This window comes from Opisthocomus hoazin, chromosome 2, assembly GCF_030867145.1.
Source record: "Opisthocomus hoazin isolate bOpiHoa1 chromosome 2, bOpiHoa1.hap1, whole genome shotgun sequence".
NCBI classification, from domain to species: domain Eukaryota; kingdom Metazoa; phylum Chordata; class Aves; order Opisthocomiformes; family Opisthocomidae; genus Opisthocomus; species Opisthocomus hoazin.
In genome coordinates this window covers 16,341,602-16,366,969 of record NC_134415.1, presented here as the reverse complement: position 1 = coordinate 16,366,969, position 25,368 = coordinate 16,341,602, and the positions used below count along the sequence as shown (strand labels likewise).

General features: G+C 44.1%; 1 protein-coding gene across 6 annotated transcripts in view; it reads right to left on the bottom strand.

Moving 5' to 3' along the window:
• Positions 1–13,831, bottom strand: part of LTBP1 (latent transforming growth factor beta binding protein 1) — a 211,786-nt gene extending 197,955 nt beyond the window's left edge. For 5 of the 6 annotated variants that reach the window (XM_075412728.1, XM_075412731.1, XM_075412729.1 and 2 more), the window contains exons 1-2: positions 12,990–13,831; positions 12,342–12,412 (exon numbers count right to left, since the gene is read on the bottom strand). In XM_075412728.1, the coding sequence (XP_075268843.1) occupies positions 12,342–12,412; positions 12,990–13,438 (520 nt within the window). In that variant the 5' untranslated portion in view covers positions 13,439–13,831. Of the gene's footprint in view, positions 1–12,341; positions 12,413–12,989 lie in introns of those variants that run through there. The other variant, XM_075412734.1, reaches the window with a different exon arrangement.
• Positions 13,832–25,368: the final 11,537 nt, after the last annotated feature.

Below are 25,368 nucleotides of genomic sequence, written 5' to 3'. Positions count from 1 at the left end.
ATCCACTCTGCTAGGCCACTGATCATCGTGTGTCTCCTAACTCTCAAAAGCAACACAACAATTTATACACGCACAGAAGACAACCCTGAAAAAAATGCAACTCTTTTTTTTCCCCCTCCTTAAGGACCAAAGCTGTGCTTCACAGGCCTAAGAAAGCTTTCCACTTACAAAATGAACCTAATAAGGTTGCAATAAATTTAAAACTATGCAGCTGAAAATAGAACGAGTTTTGACATGACCTTGTCTTTTTTACCCAAACAGACTGGAATATTCTTACTTCACTGACAATAATGTACATCCTGAAAGTTTCTTAGTTCTACATATACATAAAGCATATGAAGCTCCGCAGGACAAACTGCATTACTCTAGCTGGCCTTCTAACAAAACAAGCATCAGCAGATCCAGCAATTATGTTATAAAAGACCCTGTTTGTCTCAAATCGTGTGAACAGTGACAACAGGCTAAAAACCCGATCCATTAGGTCTTCACAGCAATGCACCCTTTGATTGACATTGTTCATTAATGTCGTGTAATAAGAGATCACAAAATAGGATAAGAGATCATATTTTTAGCAAAGAATTAAAATGAACATTTTAATTGACATAATACAGCAGTTTAGTTTCTAAAAATGTTCAAGACAGCTGCAGAGTGCCAAACGTATGACCTAATTATTTAGTTTGAAGACAACAATAATGGCACATCTAACTGAAAACACCATTATTTTCCATAAAGCTAAGCTTCCAAAAACTGGATCTTGGAAATATGAAGTTTAAAACTGAAAAGCAGGCTGTTAAAGGCAACAGGTTTGGTCCTATTCAATGCAAGGAGGTCATGACTGGAAATTGAAAATGGAGTTCAGCAAAGATGCAAATAACGAGACTAGGCTTAGTGGGTCAGATCAAATATCCACTTAGTCCAGTCTCCTCTCTCCGTTACTAATGTGGATGCTTAAGGACAGGCGTGAGAAGCAGTAAAAGTTTGTACCGCTACAGCCTGCAAGTATTAGAGGCTCAGCAACTTCCTGAGCAAGAGTGCTGGTTTTGTGTTTAATAACCCTCAATAGATTTTTTTTTTTCTGTCAGGAGTTCCAAAACCTGCTGCACCAAGGAAGATGGCCACACTGGAAGGCCAGGCATAGATAACATAACCATCCTCCCCCCACTTCCCAGAGCATGAGGTTCTTTTGGGTCGGTTTTTATGTTTTAAGACCATGTAGTCTGTATCTGCTAAAAACAAAGCCATAGGGTCACATTTGCTTCAGAAGTCCCTAAATCACAAAAAGCTGAAAGCATTTTCTGTGGCTGTATCTCAACACGTTCATCCTTTCTATGCATCTTTCCCTAATCATCTACAGCTCAGAAAAGTAGGTATAAAATAATAACACTACCATTAGGCTTAAACACACCCAACACATCTGTATGTTTGTTTGGGACCGATCTATACACATGCACTATTCAGACCATGTATTCATGTCATTTTGGTTAAAGGGTATACAACTATTCTCAGGAGCAAGACCTAAAATATAAGGTTTATTACAGTTCCAAAATATGAAAATATTTTAAAACTGATACATATACAGAATGCATCTCTGTTTTAATACATACTAAATTAAGCATAATTTTTTCTATTAAATCAGTAAGCATAAAATATCGAAGACATTTACACAAAAATTGCTTTTTCAGACCTTTCGAAAGAATCAAAATACAGGTATAACTAACTCCACTTTAATAAAAAAAATTTTTATATTTAATTCCTGATAATTCTTGAACTAAGATCATTAAGATTCGATTCCCGTGCTCACCACTGATTTCACCCTGATCCGCAATTACCTTCTACAGATGGTAGCACCTCATTTATGAGTTTATTTCCTTGTGTCTCTAGATCAGGTAGAGAATTGAAATTCACAAAAACGTACCTTTCAGTGAGAAACTCATAATAAACAATGTAAATGTCCAAAAAGTTTCCTGCACCCAAAAGTTTCTAATCTTTTAGCCTCAGCTCCACCTTTAAGCATCTCCTTTTTCAAGCAACTGCTGTTGGTTAGTACTTAAATAACAAAAATTTTTGAATGCCTTTCCTGAATTTCTAATACTTTTATACAATGATACAACGATTACACTAGAAGTGTTGTGAGTTTTTTGTTCTTTCTAGTAAGCCCATCCATTAGATTCCTCCCTGTTTCCACGTAAAATTTAACATACTTTTTTTTTCTCCTCCTAACCACACAGTCAACTATCAGTTTAAGCAGAACACACTGACTTCTAACAAATTTCATCACTGCACACATTGGCACAGTATGTATCAACTTCTTTCATAAGAGTGTGTAAATCCAGTTAGGTAAAATTTATGCTAGAGGACAAATAATAGAAAACATAGTCATTGGAAGGAGGATAAGAAGTGTGGGGCTTTTTCAGATTCAAGTATAAAATGGTCAAGAAACAATGCATGCATCAAGTTTACAGAAATGGGAAAAACCAACACAGTGATATGAATATATCTGTGCTAGAGCAGATATTTCAAGTTCTTTACGTAAATGTTAAAGGCACAGCAAATACTGTCTTCCTTTTTTCATTAATTCAAGATTTCTATTCCTCAAGCACACAAGGAAACCAAACCAAAGCTCCTCTGGTTGAGTGCACATCCTAAACAAAAAGAACAAAAAGTTGTGATACAAAAGCACCTTTAACTCCCGCTGTGCTGAAAGACAGCGTGATGACCCCCCACAGACTCCAAAAGAAAGGCAGTGAAGCACTTTCTCTGGATAGCAACAAGCTGTGGGTTCCGAACAGAAACAGGCATATTTCAGTTTCCCTGACAAAATCTGAATACGGTGCTGACATCCTGTACAATAGCAAAGTTTATAATGATTTCCCGTTCTCTGAATGGCCTTAGTGATTAGCTCACCACTTATTTTACCCTTTTATTCTGGATACCATTTTGAGTGTTTTAAGTCATTGTAATTGTTGCAACGGAGACCAAAATCTCAAAAGCTAACTGAAGAAACACTTGGTGCTCACCATCTGATGTTTTTCTGGGGATCTAGTTCTCCCTCTGAGTGTTCCTCTCCAAACAGTTTTCAAATGTTGAAGTTTACCAGAAATACATCCAACAATTCTATGCAGTCAGAGGATGGGGGAGATAGGAACTTCTGACCAAAGGAGAGACAACCATGTTGTAAGACCATTCTATAAAAAAACAGTTGAAATTACTTAATCAAAAGAAATGGCATTAACTGCAGAAAACCTGTATGACTTCTACACTACTAATGGAGGAATTATTACGACCATCTGTGTCTTCCTACACAGGAACTTTGTTTTTATCATAATTATATGGTCTTAAGGAATTCTTTCCCTAAATATACTTCAAATAAAAGCATGCATCACTGTTGGAGTTCTTCTCTGGTCCACTTCAAGACATCTGACACATTCCCACACTGGCATGGCTGGCTACGCAAACACGACCTCCGAGAAAGGAGGGAAACAGAAAACAATTCTTTGGCATACACATTTCTTTCAAAACAAACAAACAAAAATCATGGAGTTTCTCTTCTAACCTAATAAAGTATATTATGTTGCCATTATTTTCTGTGTATCTTCATAGTATTGTCTCTGAATGCTAAGGTTTATCAGAATTTAATAGCAGTTATATACTTCACATGCCTAACTTCAGCAAAAGGACACATTATTTTATCAGTCTTTAGAATATAACATGCTCTTTGATACTTGGCGTTTTCATTAACGTTGTGTTTACTGGAGTTTATATAGTATAAATGCTTAAGTTAGACTGTACAATCTGGGAGACACTTTAAAGTATTTAATTATAGGAGATTATAATTATACATTTTCTGACAGTACAAACATTTCACATGCTGTAGATCCTTCTATCATTTCAGTACCTAAAAAAGCACTACAGAATGAACTAAGCCAAGGAAACCAGCAGATTCACGTTACACGCTGTACTTGCTTGCTGGAGTGGTTAACACTCCAGTCTGCAACTCTTAATTCTCTTAACCTTTCTCATTACAGTGCTTATTCATCTTGTTACAAAATACTTTGTAAGAAATACGCAGGAAACTGAACAAACTAAGAAAAACTCAGTTAAGTGACAATTGAAAAATTTTAACTGGATGCCGGATTCAGACAACTGAAGTGTTACAGAAAAGAAATACCAGACAAAAGACTATTAATCATAATAGAGTAATTAGAACACTAAGAGCAACAAAGTCCTTCCTAAATCCAACCAATTCTCAGTAAGAGTTCACTCTTTAGTTGAGCTTCTCTGAAAATCCCAGCCTAAACTGCCATCTAGAAATAATAAAAAAGCTGATTTGAATTACAAAAAAACAAATCTTGCCACAGGACACAAAACAATCCCCCTTCATCAGAGAGCAGCTCTCCAAAACTCTAGGTTTATGCAGAGATTACTATCTGCATTTCACAAAAAGGAACATGGCTAAGCAGAACTATTTTTAGCTCTATATTTAAATTTAACATCTTGCCTTGCTAACACATAAAACCCTTGTTCTCCTTCTGTGTGCAGTCACAAATGTGGAGAGATGCTAAAGCTTCACTTTCTTTCCGTAGTCAGTAGAGAGGATCTGTTTTCTAGGAATAAACTAGGCTATGCAAGTCAAGTACTGGTGCTTTTAAAGTCAGAACAAAAAAGATAAAGCAAAAACCTCAAACCCAACCCAGTATCAGTCCCTGTTAGTTACAGAGCACAAGACTCACTTGACAACCTGAACCACCCATAATCTTCCAACACCCAGCACTGCAGTATCCGACCAAGGAAGGAGCCAGCTGACAGAGGCGTGTGCCCCTCTCCATCCACCTTCCACTAACCCCTTCGCTTCCGAGCAATCTAAGCTTGCTTTAAAGCAGGATCAGTTGGCATAAGCAGCGCTTCATGTTGGAGGCAGCAAAGAAGGGTATCATTAGAGGTGCTGCACCCAACTTCAAGGCTCCCCAGCGTGCAGAACCCCACTCCTCACTGCAGCCCCGCTCTCCTAAAGGCCGGGAGGCTCGCTGATCCCGTATGCACAGACGCCTCGCCCTGCTCTCTCAGTTTGCTGGCAAGGAAGGAGAGGAGAGCATGCCCTGCTTCCAGCTCTTCCCTTCTCCACAATCAGGAAGAGCAGCTGTACAGAAGAAAGATGGAAGACTAGTACTACTGTAAGTACCACTTCACTGTCAACACACCGTTTTGTTCCTGCGCATGTGCAGAACCAGAACACTGCACTGGATGAACCACTGCTCCCCCCAGCTTTCTACATCACTTCAAAGTTACACATTGAAAACAAATAGCCAACAAATCTGAAAAGGGGAGAAAAAAAAAAAAAACAAAACAGAAAAAAGAAAAAATCCAGTTTTCCAGGTTCCTTCTGATACTGTATTAACAGAGAAAGTGTTTAGGACTTCTTATCCACTGTAGATTCACCGCAACTTTACTAGATGTCCTGCTTCTTTTGTTAACACTAACTGCTGCAATGAGCTGAACAAGTTCATTATTGATCTGTCATCTGCTTCAGTGCAGGAGCACAACATCTCGAGAAGTTTCTTTCAAGGTTGTTTTTGTTTAGATCTATAGACATATAGTATTTCTATGAAATAGACACTATGTATCATTATAAGCTTACTTGTTTCCAGCAGACTACCAAACAGCTCAAAGAAAAGGCTGGGTATGTTTCACCTCATACGAACTGTGGACTTTTGTTTCCCCTCCGAAATGTGGCAACAGCACATGGCATGGTCACACCTGTACAGCAGGGAGCATCTAGCGTCTCCCCATCTCCTGACAGCTCACACTGCCTCCTCTCGCAGGAGGAAGGGAGGCTGGCTGCCACCAATGGCCAGAAGACCAACACTGTGCTCAAAGGTCTGCGTTCCTGCTTTGGGTGGGGTCAAGAATCTCTCTTGAAGCAAATCTTCTCAATCGCACTCAGAGAGGCTTGGTTTGCATTGTGGGGCCATCTTAGGGCACACGCACTGTATTTCTTTTAGATGCAGAGAAAAAAATGCAAACAAACAAACCACTAAACCCAAAATGTGAACACTCCAAGAATGCACCTAATGTATTTCAGTCTCGTATTGGCATTCATTCCGTTAGACCAGACCACACCTAGTCCAAAACACAACACTAAGCCCCGAAACACACATACCACGGGCCTCAGGTCATGAAAACCAAAGGCTTTGGTCTACAGATCTGCTCCCATTAGTCCATGCTGCTTGCTAATGTAGACAAAGCCAAAGATTACAAGAATCTGGATCACCTCATTCTCCCTTCTTCCCAAGGACAGTAAGTGAAAATAAAGCGGAGTGGAACTACCACTGAGGGCTAACAAGAGCCTTCCCACTACAAAAGCCAATCTATTCCTTGTATATGAAATTCAGAAGTTTTATTTACATAGTACAGTAGCAAGCACAGCAGAGACAAAACCAAGCTACTCAAGTAATGGCTTTCAGTTTTTCAATTTTGAAGTGTTTAAAAACAACATTAAAGAATACCTTAAAAAAGAATAATCTATAGGTCAGTTACATGAGGTCAAAGTAGTTATGTCTCTAAAACTGAGACATTTAATTTTGATCTAGACATAATCTGAAGAAGATTGATACTGCTTTTACCGAGACGACGGTCCTAGAATGAGAAGAAACAATGTTTGGGGAGATTATGTTATAGTTCGGCTTTGTATACACAGTGCAAATTAAACAGAACTTGGTAAAAGTCAAAGCCACAAAACAGATTAAACACAAGCCTCGGGAAGCGTTTATGACAACCGCCATGAAGCACAGCTGCACACATTTGAAGTATTCTGTTCCAGTGATGAGAAATGCAGCTCTCCTGGATACCACCATTTCTAAGGGCTGAACTGAAGACAGAGAAAGAACAGATTCAGAGCAACCAATATTAAAATATTTCGTGGTACAAAGTTTTATATCTGAACTTGGGGACTCATGTATGCTTGGAATGTATGCTTTTCTCCTTCCCCTCTACACTGCCCTGGTGAGGCCTCATCTGGAGTACTGTGTCCAGTTCTGGGCTCCCCAGTTCAAGAAGGATGAAGAGCTACTGGAGAGAGTCCAGCGGAGGGCTACGAGGATGGTGAGGGGACTGGAGCATCTCCACTACGAGGAGAGGTTGAGGGAACTGGGCTTGTTCAGCCTGAAGAAGAGAAGGCTGAGAGGGGACCTTATAAATGCCTACAAATATCTGAAGGGTGGGTGTCAGGAGGATGGGGCCAAGCTCTTTTCAGTGGTGCCCAGTGACAGGACAAGGGGCAATGGGCACAAACTGAGGCACAGGAAGTTCCATCTGAACATGAGGAGGAACTTCTTCTCTCTGAGGGTGACGGAGCACTGGAACAGGCTGCCCAGGGAGGTTGTAGAGTCTCCTTCTCTGGAGATATTCAAGACCCGCCTGGACAAGATCCTGTGCAGCCTACTGTAGGTGACCCTGCTTCGGCAGGGGGGTTGGACTAGATGACCCACAGAGGTCCCTTCCAACCCCTACTATTCTGTGATTCTGTGATCCTAACCCTATATCAGAACAAGACCTAAGCATGCAACCTTTTTCTCATATCGCCAAAGACAATTCAGAAGCGTAAGCTAGAAGCAACCTAGGGTGTGCTCCATCCAGGTCTTGGACAGCTAGGGGTTTGGAACTACTGGTCACATTGTGACGAGCCCTTGTCCTGGAGGAGACACAAAGCTGTAGCATGCTAACTCAGCAACAGTGAGAAGTATAGCTCTGGAGGTTTAGGGATCAGATAGCTCAAACTGAATAGCAATATACAAGTAGACGCCATCCAGTTTCAGGAACTGAACAAAAGGGACCTTCCTCTGGGCAAGTATTAAGACAACTTTCTAGTCTCCTTCTTGTTCAGCGAGAAGACTCTACCGCTATATATTTTCTTATTCAGAAAAATAAATTAAACCTTGTTTTCTATAGTGCGTTTATTTAATGTTGAGTCAGGACATCTTTCAAAAGAGAAGAGAATAACCAAGATAATCTGTTAGTAGAAAGACGACAGACTATCTTACTTTCTGATGACCTTTCCAAGATGCCTGAACACGCGACAGACAGGATAAAACTTCATGACCAAACTCAAAGAATCTAGTCCAGTTCCAACTCCAAAATCCTTGCCTTTTGCCCACGCATGAAATACATGTGTGCACACAAACAAAACCTTCATCTGACAAAGACACAAGACCCTTTTTCTCTTAATTGACAAGGATGGTGTACATGGGTTTCACATCTACACAGACAACAATTCCTCTCCCTATAAGAAATTTACTCTAAGCATAATCCTGCAAAATCCACTTCCTTGCCTGTTTGCCCTGTGAGCCTTTCTTACACCTCTGCAATAAGGAGCTCATACTTCAGTACTCCACTAACAACCAACTCTTCCCTTCCCACTAGCATTTGTTAATTCTCATCGTTATGTTAGTGAAAGTTAGAATTCCTCCAATTTACACTGAGAACACTCACAAACAATTTCTATTTATACTCCAGACAAAACATATTACTATATGTTTTAGAAGGGGTCTACTATTACAATAAGGTAATTATTTTTTTAACATATCAGATCCTGCATACAATAGGTAATCTCTTTCTTGACTTCCCAACTTGTAAGCATTAAAGAAAAAAAAAAAACAAAACCAGAAGTGCATATTCTGTAGAAAGTAGTATTAACTAATAGATATTTAGTAGCAAGTAACAAAATAAGAGACAATGAGTTTCAATAGGATAAACATGCAATTGAGAAGCAGGAACTCCTAATTTCCAGCTTAGGCCTTCTAGTTAGTTATAACTTCTCCAAGGCCGCATTTAACCTATGGTTCAATTTCCATAAATTAAATAGATAAAATGTAGAGTGTGGGTTTTTTGCTCTTTGCCTTACAGCCATGTTATAGAGCTAATTAATGTTTGTATAATGCTCTGGTAATGCAACAAGTACTAACAAAACACAATGTCTCCAACCTCGGTGGTATCTTATTATTGTGTTTACAGAGATTATAACCTATGATAACTGTGACTGGAAGACAATCTGTGTCATACACCCTTTCACGTGCTTATAACTTTCTGTGGTGTTTATTGCTGTGGTTCAATTTTTCCCACCTTTGTCTTTACCCAAAGGTGGATGTACTGAATGCTTCAAAAAGGTCATTTTTGATTGTTATACATCATTCTCCCAGCGTAAAGCAATTCTGAATACTGTTAACGCTGAGCTTTATGATTTCATCTTTTTAATTAGAATGATGCAGCTCTTCATAAGCAAAGTCACACTAAGTTTGAAAAGGAAGTTCCTAAGAAAAAACTTTACAATATAAAACTTAAGTATTATACACAGAGGGGGAAAACCTGTATGCCTAAAATCAAATACAGTAGATGTTATCATACAGGTAGATAACAAGAAAACAGAAGCTCGCCTTCTGAGGACACACAGTAAAGCTTCCAAGAGAACATGAAGACTGTTAACACAACAGGCAGTTCCGCTTCAAACTAAAATTTAGAAAAAGGACTTGAAAAGTCCACTTGTCTCCTCCATCCAGATGCTGCCCCCTGACCTGCACAGAAACATTTCACATACCCCCTGCTGCTGCAAACAAGGGAAATGCGATGCAGCTGCCACTGCTCCCAGCCAGACTGCCACCCACCTGGGATGGAAGTCACCCAAGGGAACGGCAGCCTTAGCCATAGCCCCACAAGTGAGAAAGCAGGGCTAGCAAACACCACCATGCAAGAGAAAGGGAGAGGGGAAGATTAACCAAGCTTAGGCTGTCAGACCTTACATCTTCCCTTCGACCCCTCTTTCTGTGGGTTACAGGAAGGCTTACTCACAGAGGTGCAGCAGAGCAGAAACACATGGTGCTTGTTCCAGCCTGGGATTACACCTGAGCTAATAAGCCCTGCTGATCAGAGCTGGCTCTCAGCACTCTGGTTCTGGAAGCACAATGCAGACAAATGGAAGTTGGCTCTGGAAAGAGCCAGTATGGGTCTGGGGTTTATTAGCTCAGGCTTTGCACCACGCAAAAGAATACAAACTGGCCCTAGAGGCCAAATAGCTTATTAAAATGATACTGTGCCCGAGCTAATAAACCCTGACAAATCCAAACTGACTCTGCATGAAGTCAGCTCAGGTATGCCTGCATCTGTGGCACAATTAATCCACAACTAGAATAATCCACTCAAAAACAACTGAGAGTCTGCTGTCTGAATTTAAAAAATCGCTTATTTTACAGGAAACAAAGGGGTTAAATTTTGTTCAGTTATAGGGTTTCTGTTCTTCTGAAAAGAACATCGAGAGGTTCAAGAAAAGGAGATATCTGGCTTTTATGACTGTGAGACTAATCTTCCACAGCTAAATCAAGTCAATGCTATCTCATGGTTTCCCTAAGTTACAAACCAGACAACTTCAGTACACTTAGTGCTTCCCTTGGTTTGCCAAGAGAGGGGGTAAACTGAGACAATATAAGCGAAGCGTATTATACCACTGCTAAGAGGTATCAGAATACCATGAGAGCAGGCAGCAAAAATGTAATGCGAAGGACATTTCAATATCTGAGGCACAACCTGAGAAAGAAAAGTCAAAGAGGAAAATTCCTCCCACCTTTCTTTTAACTCTTTCTCTACTACTCCATTCCTTCGATAACTAAATGAATGAACCAAGTAATTAATGGATTTAAATGACATTCTACACAGCTATCCCATACAAATCTAATTGCCTTAGTCCTTGTTGAAGGCCCTAAAAATGGAAAGGAATAAAAAAAAAAAAAAGAGAACACATGGATGATCAATGGGAGAAGTCAAAAAGATTAAACTTATAAGGACAGAAAGCAAAGAAAGCTACTTAATTTACAAATAAAAGTTAAAAAGGATGTCGTTATCTGGAAACAAAAGTTACAAGAAGACAGAGAAAGAGCCACAGGAAAGCAAATTGTTTGTGTTTTGCTCAAAATTGTGAAAATAAAATTGGTTGACAACAGCATTGCAGTTGAAATACAGATTTTTACTTTTAATTTCCTGAAATTATTAGTTTTTTTCACTTTGATTAGTCTTTCAACTAAGGGAGGTGTTTATTAAGCTCTGCAATTAGCCTCAAAATACCATCACAAACAATGTAAGCTGAAGGAAATAATTCTAGTACTTTTAATGTGAGTTAAGCAAAAAAGGTGACTAACCTAACACAGCAGCATGTATTTTTAAGCTGAAAACGTTAGCAAACTATTTTAGATGCATGCCTAAATTGGTCAGGGAAATTATGAAGTTTTGTCTTTAACAGCCTGGTGTAATAAAGTCTTTGCTTCTGAGCAACAGCTCCGTGCAGGTCAAAGGTACTTGACCTTACTGGGAATTACAAATGTGATTACTCTCTATTGTGAAAAATCCCACTCTGGGACAAAAGTCACTGTAAAAAACCCCAGAGTTTGCATCTTGAAAGCACTGTGTACTCCAGCTTTCTCAGGGAAGTAAGTCTGTCCTGATGAACAAAAGCCATGTTCCAAGGTCTGCCCAATGTCACTGATACCTCCAGGCGCTCCCTGAAGAGGTATGTCACTCCAGTCTTCCATGACCCCATGGCAACATCACTCCTGTTTAGCCATTTGCAGCCATCTTGAATCCTGCCTAAATTAGCAGAGATTCTTCCTCTTTCACATTAAAGAGGACAACCCGAGTATATTAGTGGTGACTCGATCAGTGCTGTTATATGCATATATTTTGTGTTTCCAGACATCCCAGTAAAGGTACATCCCTCTACAGAAGCTTCTCCAAACCCACCCCTTTTGCCTTGTTGAACACTTCAGAAAAGCCATGCCCGAAGCCCAGGGCCATCACGTGGGCTCCTGGCGAAGGGACAGTGTGGGCAGACGGCGATTCCTTACTCCCCACCTGTGCTCCTCTGGCAGGTTCTTTACCCTGATAAGCCCCTCTGTGCAACAAAACTCCTAACACCCAAGGATTAAATGGGGCGGGGTGGATGTTCCACAAAAACTAACCTCCGCAAAGCTCTCTCCAAAAACGACCCTACCTATGCTGAGAATAAACGCAAGAAGCACAGCTGTTCATCCTTTAGCAAAGCTGACGGTTAGCAAGCCAGGATTTAGAGACGGAAAGTGGAGCGTTCCGGCCCCCGCGCACCGCGACGCTGCGGGAGAACGGCCCGAGCCAGCGACCAGGTCAACCGCGCAGGGGGCGTCCGCAGCCCGGCCGGCACCTCGCTGCCCGCAGCCGGCGTCGGGATCCGGCGTCTCGCCGCACGCCAGCGCGGCCCCCTCCGGCCGTCCCCGCGCTGACCGCAGCGGCGTCCCCACGGCCCCCCCGCCCCCGAGGCGCACGGTACTCACGTTTGATGCACCGCTGGGAGCCCGTGGCCTTGCTCCAGCCATGGCAGCACTGCCCCCCGCAGACGTTGACCCTGCGGGAACAGCAAAGAGGGGTGAGGGTCCGGCGGGGTCCCCCCCGGCGCCGGGGCCGGCCCCGCTCCCCATCCCCAGCCGGGCCGCGGGGCGGGCGCTGGGCTGGGGAGAGAAAAGGCGGGAAGAATTAAACGGCCCGGAGAGCGTTTGAGGCAACCCCTCGCCCGGCGCCGGCTCTGCCTGGAGACCGGCGGGCGCCCCCGAGCACCGCTGTCGGTGACACAAAAGCCAAAGGCCGGGGCTGCAGCTCGCCCCTGGCAGGGCCGGGGCCGGGTCGAGACGGGTCCGGCTGAGGGGCTCCTCGCGCGTTCGACGCCTCAGCGCGGGCGCGGGACCGGCGGCGGGCTCCGGGGGGGGCTGGCCCCGCGGGCAGGCGGCAAAGAAACGGGGATGGTGGGGGGGGGGGGGTGTTGCTGGGTTACGCGCCCGCAGCGGGTTTGCAGCCAGCCGGGCACCGGCGGCGGGCACGGTGGGAGGAGGAGGCGACAACGGTCGCGACGAGGGTGCGCCGCCGTCGCCTCGGGCGCGCTGGGCAGCGGGGGACGTGCGGGGCACGGCGGGCGGGAGGTGCCTTACCCCGGCAGCGGCGGCAGCTGGTGCTTCTGGCGGAGGGGCGGGCCGGCGCTGCTGTTGCTGTGGGGGCCCGGCGGCGGCTTGGGCCGCGGGCCGAAGCGGGCCGGCTTGGCGAAGGAGGCGGCGTGAGCAGCGGAGTTGGGGTGGCCCTGCCCGGCGGGGCCCAGGCGGAGCTGGACCCCCGCGCCGCCCGGCTTGCTCATCCTCCGCGTCCGCTCCGGGGGGCCGCCGCCGTAGCGCGTGTTCAGCTGAACGTTAAACGTGCGCTGCTGCTGCTGCTCCCCCCCGAGGAGGGCCGGGCGCTGGGGCCGGCTGCCGGAGGAGCCCCCCCGGCCGGGCTGCAGGACGTAGGTGATCCGCCTCAGCCTGCCCTTTTCGGAGGCAGCGAGCGCTGGGGACAAAAGCGCACAGGCAGCGAGGAGGAGGAGGAAGCCCCATCCGAGCCGAGCCATTTCCACGGCGGGAGCCCCTGCAGCCGGCGAGAGCCGCGGACCCCCGGCGCAAGGCTTCCCTCTCCTCCAAAGGACGTGCGGGCGCGGGTCCTCCCTCCGCTCGCTGCGCCCCAGCCCGCTCCGGGAGGGGAAGGGAAAAACCAGCCTCAGGTGCCCCCCGGACGGCCGGAGCGGCTCAGCAGGCACGGCGCCCCGCGGGGCGGGAGAACATCGCTGCTGGAAGAAAGGAAGCGGCGGGTGCGAGCCGGGCAGCGGGCGGGAGCGGGAAGGGAGGAGGAGCGGCGGCAGGGGAAGGGTGTTTGCCGAAGGGGGTGGTCGCGATGCGGAGCAGATGTGTCGGTCGCCGGAGCTGCCAGGGGTCTGCCGGCGCGTGGAAGAAACCGCCCTTAAGCCAGCCCGGGCTGGGGGGGAGGAGGGGGATCGGAAAAACCCCGGCGCTGTTGTAAGAGTTCGCCCGGGAGTGAGCGTGTGCGGGAGGGGCGGGGGTGCCCCTGCCCCGGTGCCGGCCCCGCGCAGCCAATCTGGGGCCGGCGTGACGTCATGCGGCGCTCCCGGGGCGTGGGGCCGGGGCCGGGGCCAGGTGACGGGGCCGGGAGCGGGGCGGCCCCAGCCGCGGGCAGACCCCGGGCGGGGGTGGTTGCCGTCCGTCCACGGCCCGGGGTGGCCCGCCGGTCCCGCGGCAGTCGCTGAGCGTTCCTGGTCTGCTTGAAGCGGTGTGGGGGAGCTGAAGGGTGGACGGGGGATGCCCTGCTCGCCGCCTGCGCCTGGCCGTGGGGCTCGATGCGACAGGTCAAGGGGTCAGTCTGGGCTGAGAGGGGATGTCAGGTGGAGGTAAGGCTTTAAATCCCCAAAAGCTTTATGTACGTGCTTTACTGTGTAGGCGGGAACTCAAGGAAAGCACTTACATGCCTTAAAGGTAGGCGCGTTCCTCAGTCTCTGCCTGATGAGAGCCACAGGTTTGAGATGGCTCCTAGCAGGGTTTGGAGGGACCACATTCCTTCTTGTTTTTCTGAACGTCTGTAAAGTGGTATGTATTCCTGAAGAACAGAATACAAACCACAGTTGTACACCTGGAATTAATACATAAACAAAACTGCCTACATTTTTCTCCAGTGTGTCTTCACCAAAGTCACCCTTTCACATTGTAAACAAAGAAAAAAACAAAAGTTCACAAAATGACCCGAAGGTTACGTCTTTTAAAATACTCAGAAGCCGATGTGTCCAAGTTCTTTCCAAGAAACCTTGCAGAGAATCAAACAATTTGTAAATCCGATAGCTTGGCATCCAGGTCCTCCTCCCCGGGTTCTCATCTGCTCTTTTGCAGAGCTTTAAGGACACTGACCCTGCCTCCAAACTGATGAGGTTTTGTTCTTAAATGCTCTTGGGGCAACTACGCAGCCGGCACGGGGAGCAGGAGCGTTTTTACATTGACAGGGTTCCAGGCAAGAGCCAGTGTCAGGAGCACAGCGGTCCCTTCCTCCTTTGTTCTCAGCTATTTAAAACTGCTCAAAAATAAATAGATGTTTTAAATAGATGAGCGTTTGGAGCTTTCTATAGTCAGAGTGTAAGGGAGTCACATCGGCATTAAAGGCCTCTGCTTCTGTGCCTCCAGCACTCTGAATCAAAACCCTGTGTTGAAAAGAAAATGCCGCTAGCACTGGGGGCTTGTAAATCCACAGCGGGTTAAACTGGAATGAAACTCTACAGTGGTTCAGAAAAAAAACCCTGAGATAAAGCCTGAAAGTGACTCCAGCTTGAAAACAACAAAGAAGTTAACTGTGAGACCACTGCCTCCTCTCCTAGAAAATGTGTACATCTGTTGTTTTTTGAACTCGGAAGACATTCTCAGCAACAGAACTGTTCAGCCTTCTGAAGGCTAATTAGTCAATCCTGAGTATGCTAAATGTTTTTACAGTGTTTAGGAACAAAAAAATACCTTGAAACCAGAGAGGTGGGGTGAGGACTGAGTAAGTAGAAAGAAACTGATGTGGTACTCGGGATTGTTGCTCTGCACAAGGCCGCTGTCCTTCAGAAGTTTTCCGGAATGAGATCACAACTACTTGTGTGGCTGGGTTTGTTGAACAGAGGGCAAAAACTGCATCATTCCACAGCAGAAGCCAGTTGCTTTTAAGAAATGTGGGGTTTAAGTCATGTCAAGCAGGGGGCAAATGTGGTGTATTACTGGCTACTGTACAGCAAATGGTAAGGGACCTCAAGGGAAATATAGCCACGGAGGTGGATGCCTTGAATAAAATGATCTAGATTCAAAAACATTCTTGAAAAAAAATGCTAAGTATTAGCTGAGATTAATTGGTTGAGGTCAAGCACTCTTCACAAATTTACATGGCAGATCTGATTTTCAGTGTTCTGTTTTTTCCTTTAACAAGGAAATCCACAATTTTCTTCTCTGTTTATCTCGTTTGGGACAATTTTTTTTCCTTCTTCTTATTCCCCCCTCCCCCCCCCCCCCCCCCCCCCAGGTCTGGAGAGTCTTGGGTGTTAGGGACCTAGTTTGGCTGCAGTAACATGTTGGGTTCGCCGTAGAAGTTTTAACAGCTAAGAGAGAACTTCAGTGAACCGCCACTGAAGTCTAAAGCTCAGCTCAAAATTTCTGCACACGTAGAGTCCCTGCTTCCAAAGGACAAAAAGCGCATCTGTCCAGCAGCAAACAGCTGGCTGCTGGCCTTTCACAAACAAGCCAGGTGGCTACTAAAGTTCCTGGGGATCTTTTAGTAAATGGTATCGCTGCTCGTGAGAAACATGCTCTGGCTGCCTCCCCACCTCCTCCCTTCCCCACTGTGGAAAAGGCACGGACTCATTTTGCCGTTAGAGTTAGTGTCTCGCTACACCAATGAGGCACATCACTCTCTTAAGAGAGCTGGGAAAGCAATTCACGCTGCTTCTGTTCCCCCCCCCCGCGATTTGTGGCTAAAGGGTGAAGACAGGGAAACATAAAGAAAGGTCTTTATTCCGCACACCTCCTGCCACTCCTCTGGGTGCTCTGCAGTAAGTGCGTAGGTGAGGGTGAGAAGGGCAGAACTGGCTGGAGGATCGGGAGCAGGACGGATGCAGAAGGCTGAATTGCTGCGCGATGAGATGTCAGGATTGCTTTAAGGGTTAAAGCCTCGATGGACAGGGGAAAAGCCAGTTTCACAGTGTGAGTATCTGCAACAAGAACCAAAATAGCATTATTGAAACAAAAATGAAAGCAGGAACTACACAGCCATACATGTCTTTGTTTAAGTCTCATTACATTGAGGCCAGTTCCATGAGTTAAGTGAGGAAGGACAATTGTTTTTGAGCCTTTGAAGTTGGCAGCATTCAGACCTCCACAGTTCTTTTTCAGCAAAAGACAGAGACAGGACCGTAGCTGCTTGTCTCACAGAGGATGTATCTCGTGCACTGGCTCACAGGGCAAAGCAGGGACCTTTGTGGGATGCTACTAGGAAGATGTACATTATGTTGAGGGTGAAGTCATCTGAGCATGGGTGATCACTCAGCCTTCCTTATGCAGCATAGTGGCACAGCGTCTCCCTGTGACCCAATGTCTAGGTTTGCCAGGCAGCCAGCTGAAGGATCAGCAATGGCCGATGTGTCGGGCTACCGGGCCAGCAAGTGGCCCTGGGGCTCTTGTAGATGCACCAGGCAGCAAGCCTTAGCCTGAGAGGGGAGCTCACAGTTAACATATTAGAGTTTGACAAGGTTGAACGCTGTGTTCAACCCCAATTTTGGCTGCAGAAGAGCACTTTTACAGTAATGTAGCTCCTTTAGCTTCAATAATATTACTCTAAACTTCTTCCAAGCTAAAGGCAGGAAAGCAGTCTTTATATTATAATTTCTTGTGAGCTGAGGGTCAGCTGGAGATTAGTATCTGCCATTTTCCTTTTTTTTTTACTATACAAGTATCTGCAAAACTCCCCTGTGTTTTGCAGGCTAAATTATACCTTTAGCTACAGCTTTGTAAAGGTAACATGATTCTAATTTAGAAGGTATTTCTTTTGAACAAAAGGGAACAGTTTGGTCTCATTGTCATCACAGTAAGGGAAAGAAGTGATTATTGTGTTACTGAAGTACATAGCACACATGACTGATTACATACATGAAGCAGATATGCAGAGTAAGACCGTGTCAATGTTAATATAATTTCTACACTTCTATTTTTGAACACAACTGTACCTTCCAACCGTGACTCTTGTTTGTTCCTTCAGGCAGAAACTGTAATTACAGTTTGCAACTAATATCCTGAGGCCTCAACCGTTCCTGAATGTTACCACAGTATAAATATCATTAATAACATTTTGCAAAAAGACAAGTCTTGCTCACTCGATTCATGTAGGTACTTAAATTCATTTCCAAGAAACTCAGATAGTCAGACTAAGTCTGGATGGATGTGTGAGGCTTGGAAGGAAGTGGCTTAGCTTTGCTGAACCCATTCACTACCAGTGGCCCTGCTTTGTGACTTGGGGATCTGTAATGATCAACCCTGGCACGTCTCGGTGTTTCCAGACTCACACTACATTACCTTGGGTAAACAACCTTCTGCCTCCCCCTCCTTGGATTTGCTACCATGAATGCATCTTTGTAGCGCCTTCCCCAGCACCTCCCCTGAAAGTTGCGGTCTCCCAGTGCATCGTTACTGCCACTGCCATCAGGGCTCTGTTGCATTAGGCACTATACACACGTGCCAGCAGATAAATCATACTGGCTTTTCTGACCAGGAGTCGCATGGTCCTGAAGCAGACTAGCTTTTCAGGGATGAAGGAACTTTTATGTTGATATTTAGAGCTTGGTCTGTACACGAATTCACATCTTGGAGCAAGACGGGTCCTGTGTGGCACTGGGTGTCTGAAGCAGTCAGATTAGCTTGGAGATAGCCCAGAGCTACAGGTCTGGATGGGAAAAGCAGACAAACTAACGATAGCAGGGGTAATAGTCATCATTCCCCCTCAGACTATGACCAAAAGAGATTGCCATAAAGCCATAAAGACTTTTTTTTTTCATTAAGTCACACTGAAAGTTGGATCCATTTGGCAAAATCTGATGCTAGTCTATCACTACTGACCACCGCCATATCCAACAAAATACATGCTGAAAGCAAGCAGGAGTTGGCTTCTTTTCAAGTTGCTAACATAACTGTTGTTCTAAAAGAAGTTGTGTGGATTTGCGTAGTCTTGAATTCCATTTTCCTGAACTAGTAGAAATCTCTACTAAAATATTTAGCAGTTTCACAGTTATCCTCACATACATAAAATAACTGATTTGGAAATACAAGATCTTTTTCAAGATATGAAAATCTCCACACGCAATTATTCTTCCCCTCAAGGAAATAAATACATCTTGTCTGCAAAACAATTGAAATATCCATTGAACTTGTTTGTTACGCTATTCCTTGCAATTGCTTGTTTCTTTGTACAATCCTGTGTACACTGAAAATAGATAAAATGTAGAGCAAATTAGGTGGAAAGGACGACAAAAATGAGAAAATACATTTAATTATTTCACTTTACCTTAGGAGAAGACACGTTTAAACTAACACATTCTTCACAAAAGCAAAGCAAATATTATAAGTAATATTTGAAAACTTTCACAGCATGGCTATGTCATATGCCAAGAATACTAACATCTACAAAAATAAACTTCAGTGGTGGATCCTGATTTTTCACTGTTGCACTGTGTGCTGTTTAGAAAGCTGAAGGAAGCTTTTTTAGGAAAGCTGAAGGAAGAAGCATCTGTATAAACTAAAGCCCCTCCTGACTTGAATTAGCATCGAAGAATGTCTTAAAGAGTTCGTAATTATACATAATCCAGGCAGACCAGCCCATCAGCCTAAGTGGAAGAGAAGCAGACAGAAGTAGTATGAGACTGGAAAGAGGAGCCACGGCTCATGGGGACACCAGCCATGATTACCCCTGCAGCAGCCACTTGATAACCCAAAATACCACGTTTTTCCTCCCCTTGCCTGTGCTTGGTCTCCCTCTCTGACAGCTTGGGATGATGTTGGGTGGGCAGCTTGGGTTGCTACTGTCTCCTTTTGTCTTGCTCTCCATGTCACAAAGAGAGAAACCCAGCCCTGCTTAGACTGCTATGTTAGAAACTAGTACCTAAGCTTGACTGTGAGGGTAAACAATTGTTTAAAGACCAGCTGGGCACACATAGCAGCAGATCTTGGCTCTCTGGGTTAAAAAAGGGGCAGAATACTACTTCTAGTGATGCATTTGGAACAGCTCCCAGCCACACCAATGTTAGATGTTGGGAGTATGTGTATAGGTCTTCTGTCTGCTGCTCTTTCAAGGTTTGTGGTAGAAGGTGATGAAATGAAAATTACAAGCTTTTTTTTTTTCAAAGACTAGGTAGGGAGAAAAATGCTGGGCTTTCATTTCCATCGCTTTCTCTCCAACAGCAAAAGGTGTCTGCAGAGGTGTTTAATGTCAGTCTGCAGTGTGCCTGTCTGTGTTTGCCATCAGGATGCCTGAACGCTGACCCTGCTCTGAGCAGACGGTTGGACCAGAGGACCTCTGAGGGTCCCCTCCACCCTCAGTTATTGTGTGAGTCTGTGATGAGGTGTGGCATCATGCCTAACAAGCAGCCTCAGGTGAAAACAGGCACAGCTCGTGCCCATATTGGGTGGAACAGAAACCAGTTTCAAGAAAGTAAGCCTGCAGGGTAATAATGTGCAAGGCTTCCTGGTGCAGGCTGCAGGTGGGAAGGAGGCTGAGGACTGCAAGAGCTAGGTCATGCCAGAAGGAATGAAGCAGACCCCAGAAAAAAGCTTAAGCACCTGGGCTAAAACACAATGCCAGGCACACCCTGAACTGATCTTGCCATCAGGCAGGTTGTAACGTAAGAGTACTGCAGAGACACACCAGCCCAGCACAGAGCCTCACCTGTATTTAAAGAACAGAAATTCAGTCTGGCCTTATACCGAAGGGGCTTAGCCAAGAAGGTCCTGGTAGGGGCTAACAACACCAGATAATTAAAACTAAGTTTGCAACCAGCCAAATCAAAGTGATGCAAGTGACTGCTTCCAAAGCAGATGAACTGTAGCTGTCCCAAATAGCCTGGGAGATCCTGAGCAAAACAGGCATGTGGAGGTCAGAGGAAGCCAGTGACTTGATTTGTCCTAATCACGCTAGCCTCACGTCTGAATCCTAATTAAGGGTGGTGTTTTTTTTCTGAGGCAGGCTAAGCACACCCAGCAGCAGTTCAGATACTGTTGGATTCTTGTGCAAAGGCATGACAGCAACAAGCCCTCCTCCAGAGTGGTCTTCCTGGGACACAAGCAGCAGAATGGGGGAAGAACCTGCCTAGCAGTTCTCAGCAAGAAGAACTGTGATCCTAAATTGTGTGCAGTGGACACCCACCACCCCCTCCAACAGGGTGGAGCAGGGGCACAAACAAGTAAATGTGCTATTTTTCTCAAAAGGCTTCAATCTCAGTGAGCTGCAATCAATGGAAAGATTTCCTGCCATTTTTGCTGGTCTCTGGATTGAAGCCTATATGTGGAGGCTAGCGTATTTGGTGCAGTGGCTTTAACCTGCCTCAGAGTCTGTCACACCACCAGATCCTTTTTCCATTCCTGTTGGTTAGAGTCAGTTTTGCAGTGTTCGCCTGTTTGGCTCTGGACACTGAGCCTAAACAAAGGATGATTATGAAAATTATAAATTTGTGTTGTCCCTTAACAGCTGTGTTTAAAATAACTGTCTATAATTGTCAGATTGTTTTAAGCTTGCCACCATAATTTACCGTGTATCCCTAAAGCAGCAGCAGATGAATCTAAACAGTGCATGGCTTGTGGTCCGTCCACAGCATGCCCACAACATCGTCCTGCTCTCAGACATTCCCGCGACAGCCAGCCGGTGAGTCACGCAACCACAGCTCTTCGTTGCCGGCAAAGGGAGCCCACCTGAGCGGCAGCCTTTCACTCTTTCCTTCGTCCAGGCACTCACTCACTTCTCCCCATGGGGCTCCAGTCTCCGGCATAGGCGGTGTCTGTGGCGTACGCGTGCTGATGGTCTCTTCAGAAGCCTTTTGCACACAAAAGCAGGCACTCCCGCTACATATCCACAGGCTGATTTATTAGAATACACAGATTTCCAGGGCACTATAATATTGCATGCAGCAGGTAGGAACAGCATGTGCAGAGTCTTTTAGCGACACACATCTGTATTCCTATCTGGAAATAACCTGAAGATGTGCCTCAGTGCTAAATAGTTTGCCTGTGAGTTAGATTCTTGTTTGAATCACGTATAGTTGGGGTATAAAGAGTAGAGCCATTATGTGTCCAGACTAGGGTCATCCAGGAAAGCAAGCATTTGTAGCAAGAAGTTTCAGCTTACACAGCCCTTTTTTCTTTTTCTCATTTCACTTGTGTTGACTTTTAGCCAGCAGCACACAGAAAATCCAGAAAATTCTCTAGATTCAAAATCCACACGTAGATGAATTTGGTAGCTTTTTTCACATTAAAATTTAAAATTTTGAGAATAAAAAAATGCAGATTTCTATCCTTTTCTTTCAAAACAAGCATAGCATTTTCAAGGACCACAGTTCTGACCTATGAAAGTATGTACAATCTTGAACTGAAAATATTTAATCTGAAGACAAAAAGAATGATCTACCTCTGTACAGAAGCTTCTCATTGTTCCTATTCAAAGCACATCATGGCCATCTCTGACCTAAGATCAAGTAATTCCCATACTCCTTCTAAGCTGAATTTATCTGTGTTGCCCCTGATTTTCTGTGGGGCTGCAGCAAGGGCTGACAAGGATTGGGATTCTTCTCCAGGATGGTAAATTTGATGATTTCCAGCAAGGTCCCTTGCAGGAGTTTTTCAAGCACAGTTGATTTAAAGGCAATTACAATTATGAAAATTAGAAATTTTGACTGCCAACTATTTAAATTGAGAGAAACCCTCTCCAGTTGAGAGAACCTGAACGAAGACCATATGTAAGTCCTTAGCATTGACTGGCAAAACCACCAGTGGGTTTTTTGAGTGTTTGCCAGGTTTGCTTAAGATACACTACATAATGTTCTCAGGGTCTGCGGGAATCTCTTGTGATTCTTCACAGTTCAGTTCATCAAATAGTGACATTTTCAGCTTCAGTGTTTCATTATTTAAAGCAGCTTTTGCAACAATCGTACAGTTCTTCAGTCTTCTCTTGTCCTCTACGTTATCGTGTATCTTTTGAAGACTAGAATAGGTTTCTACTAAATTATTTAGCTTTGCTCAGAGATAGGGCTGATAAATTGAACTTTCACTCCTACTACCTGTTGTTATGTTTTATTAGTTATTTTTAAATGAGGTGGTTTCTTTCCTTTTGAAAGAACTGAAGATTTGTTTTTATTGCAGAAAGGATCTAGGTGATTTGACAACACAATTAGGTAGAACAAAGTCTTTCTACAAAACTATACAAATAATTAGTTACTCCGAACAAAAGACTCACAACAGCAGTTTAAATATTTCCTCATAATTTGATGTAGGATTTGTAAAAAAAATCCATATTCATAATTCATGTATTAAAAGTGTTTGTTTGGAATCTGCATCTAAATCTCATGTCTCTTCCTCTCTGTGATCTCCAAATTTTCAGGGAGGCAGCACCTAAGGATTAAGTTCTGCCCTGTTCTGGAGAAACTGGGGAGTTTTGCTTAACTTATGCATGTTTTAGACTTCTATTAAGAGCTCTGATCAGCACATTAGGGAAGTGGGGTTTTTTTTCCCTTTCTTTTAAAACTTGTTTGTACAGATGAGCTGAGGCTGAATTTGCATTTAAACTAAACCTCTTCAGCAACTAATTTTCTTGAATGTAACTCTTTCCAAATATTTCCACAGCAAATTTTCTTAACTGCCCATAATTTTGTCACTAGGCAGGTGGCTTTTTATTCACATTAGGAATAAAAATCAAACAAGAGTTTTGACTGAATTCTCTAATGAAGCTCTTTGTGAATGAGAATATGGGTATCGTATTGTTGAAAGAGCTACTAGGGATTCTCAGTTCCTCAAAGCAGGGAGCTTTTTTCTTTATTCTTTGGTAAGAGTGTCTGCTGTAAAGAAATGTATGATGGTTTGTCGTATGTATTGAAAAAGAGTTAATGTGAACATCTAGTTAAGTACAACATATATGTTGAATACTCCATCAGCTAGTTTTCACATTTAAAAGAAACATGCTTAAGGCATCTTTTTCCTCTCTCATTGTGCAATAATCTTCAGTATGTTAGCCTTTATCCTGTGTCATGAAAGCTTATCTTGTCAGCAGAGGAGGCTTCAAGTTCTCTCTCACTGGTAAAGTAGTTTAGGTCCATGCTAAACTGGAAAATTTCACCTTTCCCCAGGGGTAAATAAAATCCCTATAAGCAAGAGTTCAAGTCGAGCAAGTTCTTCACTAGTTACTCTTTCCATGAGTCACGCGCTTCTCTTCTGCAGAATCTGTCCAGCTCCTTGTCTCAGCGATAGCAGATCAGCATAACCCAAATTATCCTGTATAGCCGAAAAGCATACTAACTTCTAATATTAACAAGAATAAAAGCCCTCTGCAGTTACAAACCAAACTTTTTGCCTCCTCTCCTTCTGCGGTTTTCTTTGCTTTCCCATTCCTCTTGCTGTTTTCCTAGGTCAGGCTCTCTAATCAAAACAACATGCTTACCTTTTAGGTTTCTCATATGGCTTATTTCTAAAGCAGCCACCAGTCTTCCTAATGTTTTTCAGTCAGGGAAATGCTCTTCTTTTCTTACACTATCTGGTTGCACCTGCTTTAGGAAATAATGTTGTTGGCGTGTGATCATTCTTCACAGCATGCCAGTGCATAAGGCTTAGACTGAAATCAGCAGCAGTATGCGGGTGGACACCGAGCCTGGGTTCAAGGGCTAGCACGGCCTGTTACAGTCCACTTCTAATTTGTAATAAGATTCTTATCTTGGGAAAAGCTAATGCTCTTTGAGTATGCTGGCTGATCCTGCAATCAATTCATCTTGCACAGAGTCTTAACTATTCTATGCAACCATTGTTTCCACAGGGTACTTCCAGTAAGAACAAAAAGTAAGAAAATCGTTTTACTTTCGTGACTTCAAAAAAAACCAGAAATAGTGTCTCAGAGGATAACCTGTTGTGTCCAAACAGGGAAATATAGCACAGTGATTAACACCTTCCAAAGCTAGGTGTTATAGCACATGGGAAACCTTTGTTCAAAAGTAAGAAAATAACACATTCAAAAGAACAATAAATGCTTAAACCGAGAATGTAGGTGAGAAGCCATGAGTGACTTTTCGTCACTGATAGTGCTGACTCCATATATTACCAGCCCATCTGAAATAGTGTCTATAGCAAGCAGAGCAGTCCCGAGGGGGAGCTTTGGTTTTTATTGGGTATTATGGTGATATGTGCACAAAGGTCTGTGTATTGTCCAAGAGGATCTTGTCATAGACATTAATCCCACTGAAGTGCTTGGAATGTTTTCACGGTTTCATTTTCCAGGATATCTCCGGAAGTGTAGCTGGTGATGTCTAGGCATTGTGGAAGATGAAATATATTCTCTTGACCTTCAGTAGTAGGTTAAGCCACTAGGTAGCCTGCTGAATCCAAAAGGAGTTACACTAATATTTTGGCTGCCTAAACCTGTAATTTAAAGATGTTTAGAGTCATAGGTTTATAAGTATACTGGAGTAACACAAACTATAGCACAAAAGACTTTCAACTGCAGGCAATGTTTATCTATATTTGTTTTACTAGGTCTCTTTTTTCTACCTACAGGTTTTATGGTATACAAGGATAAACATCGTTAGGATTTATATGTAATAAATGCTAATGTACTTAGAGGAAAAATTCAAGCCCCATAACAGGTTTTGCTTTGTTTTAAAATTACAATGGTGTGAAAAATGAGCACATGTTTGAAGTTCCCTTTTATCGCTTCAGAGTGTTGTCTGGCTTTTCCAAATCATAT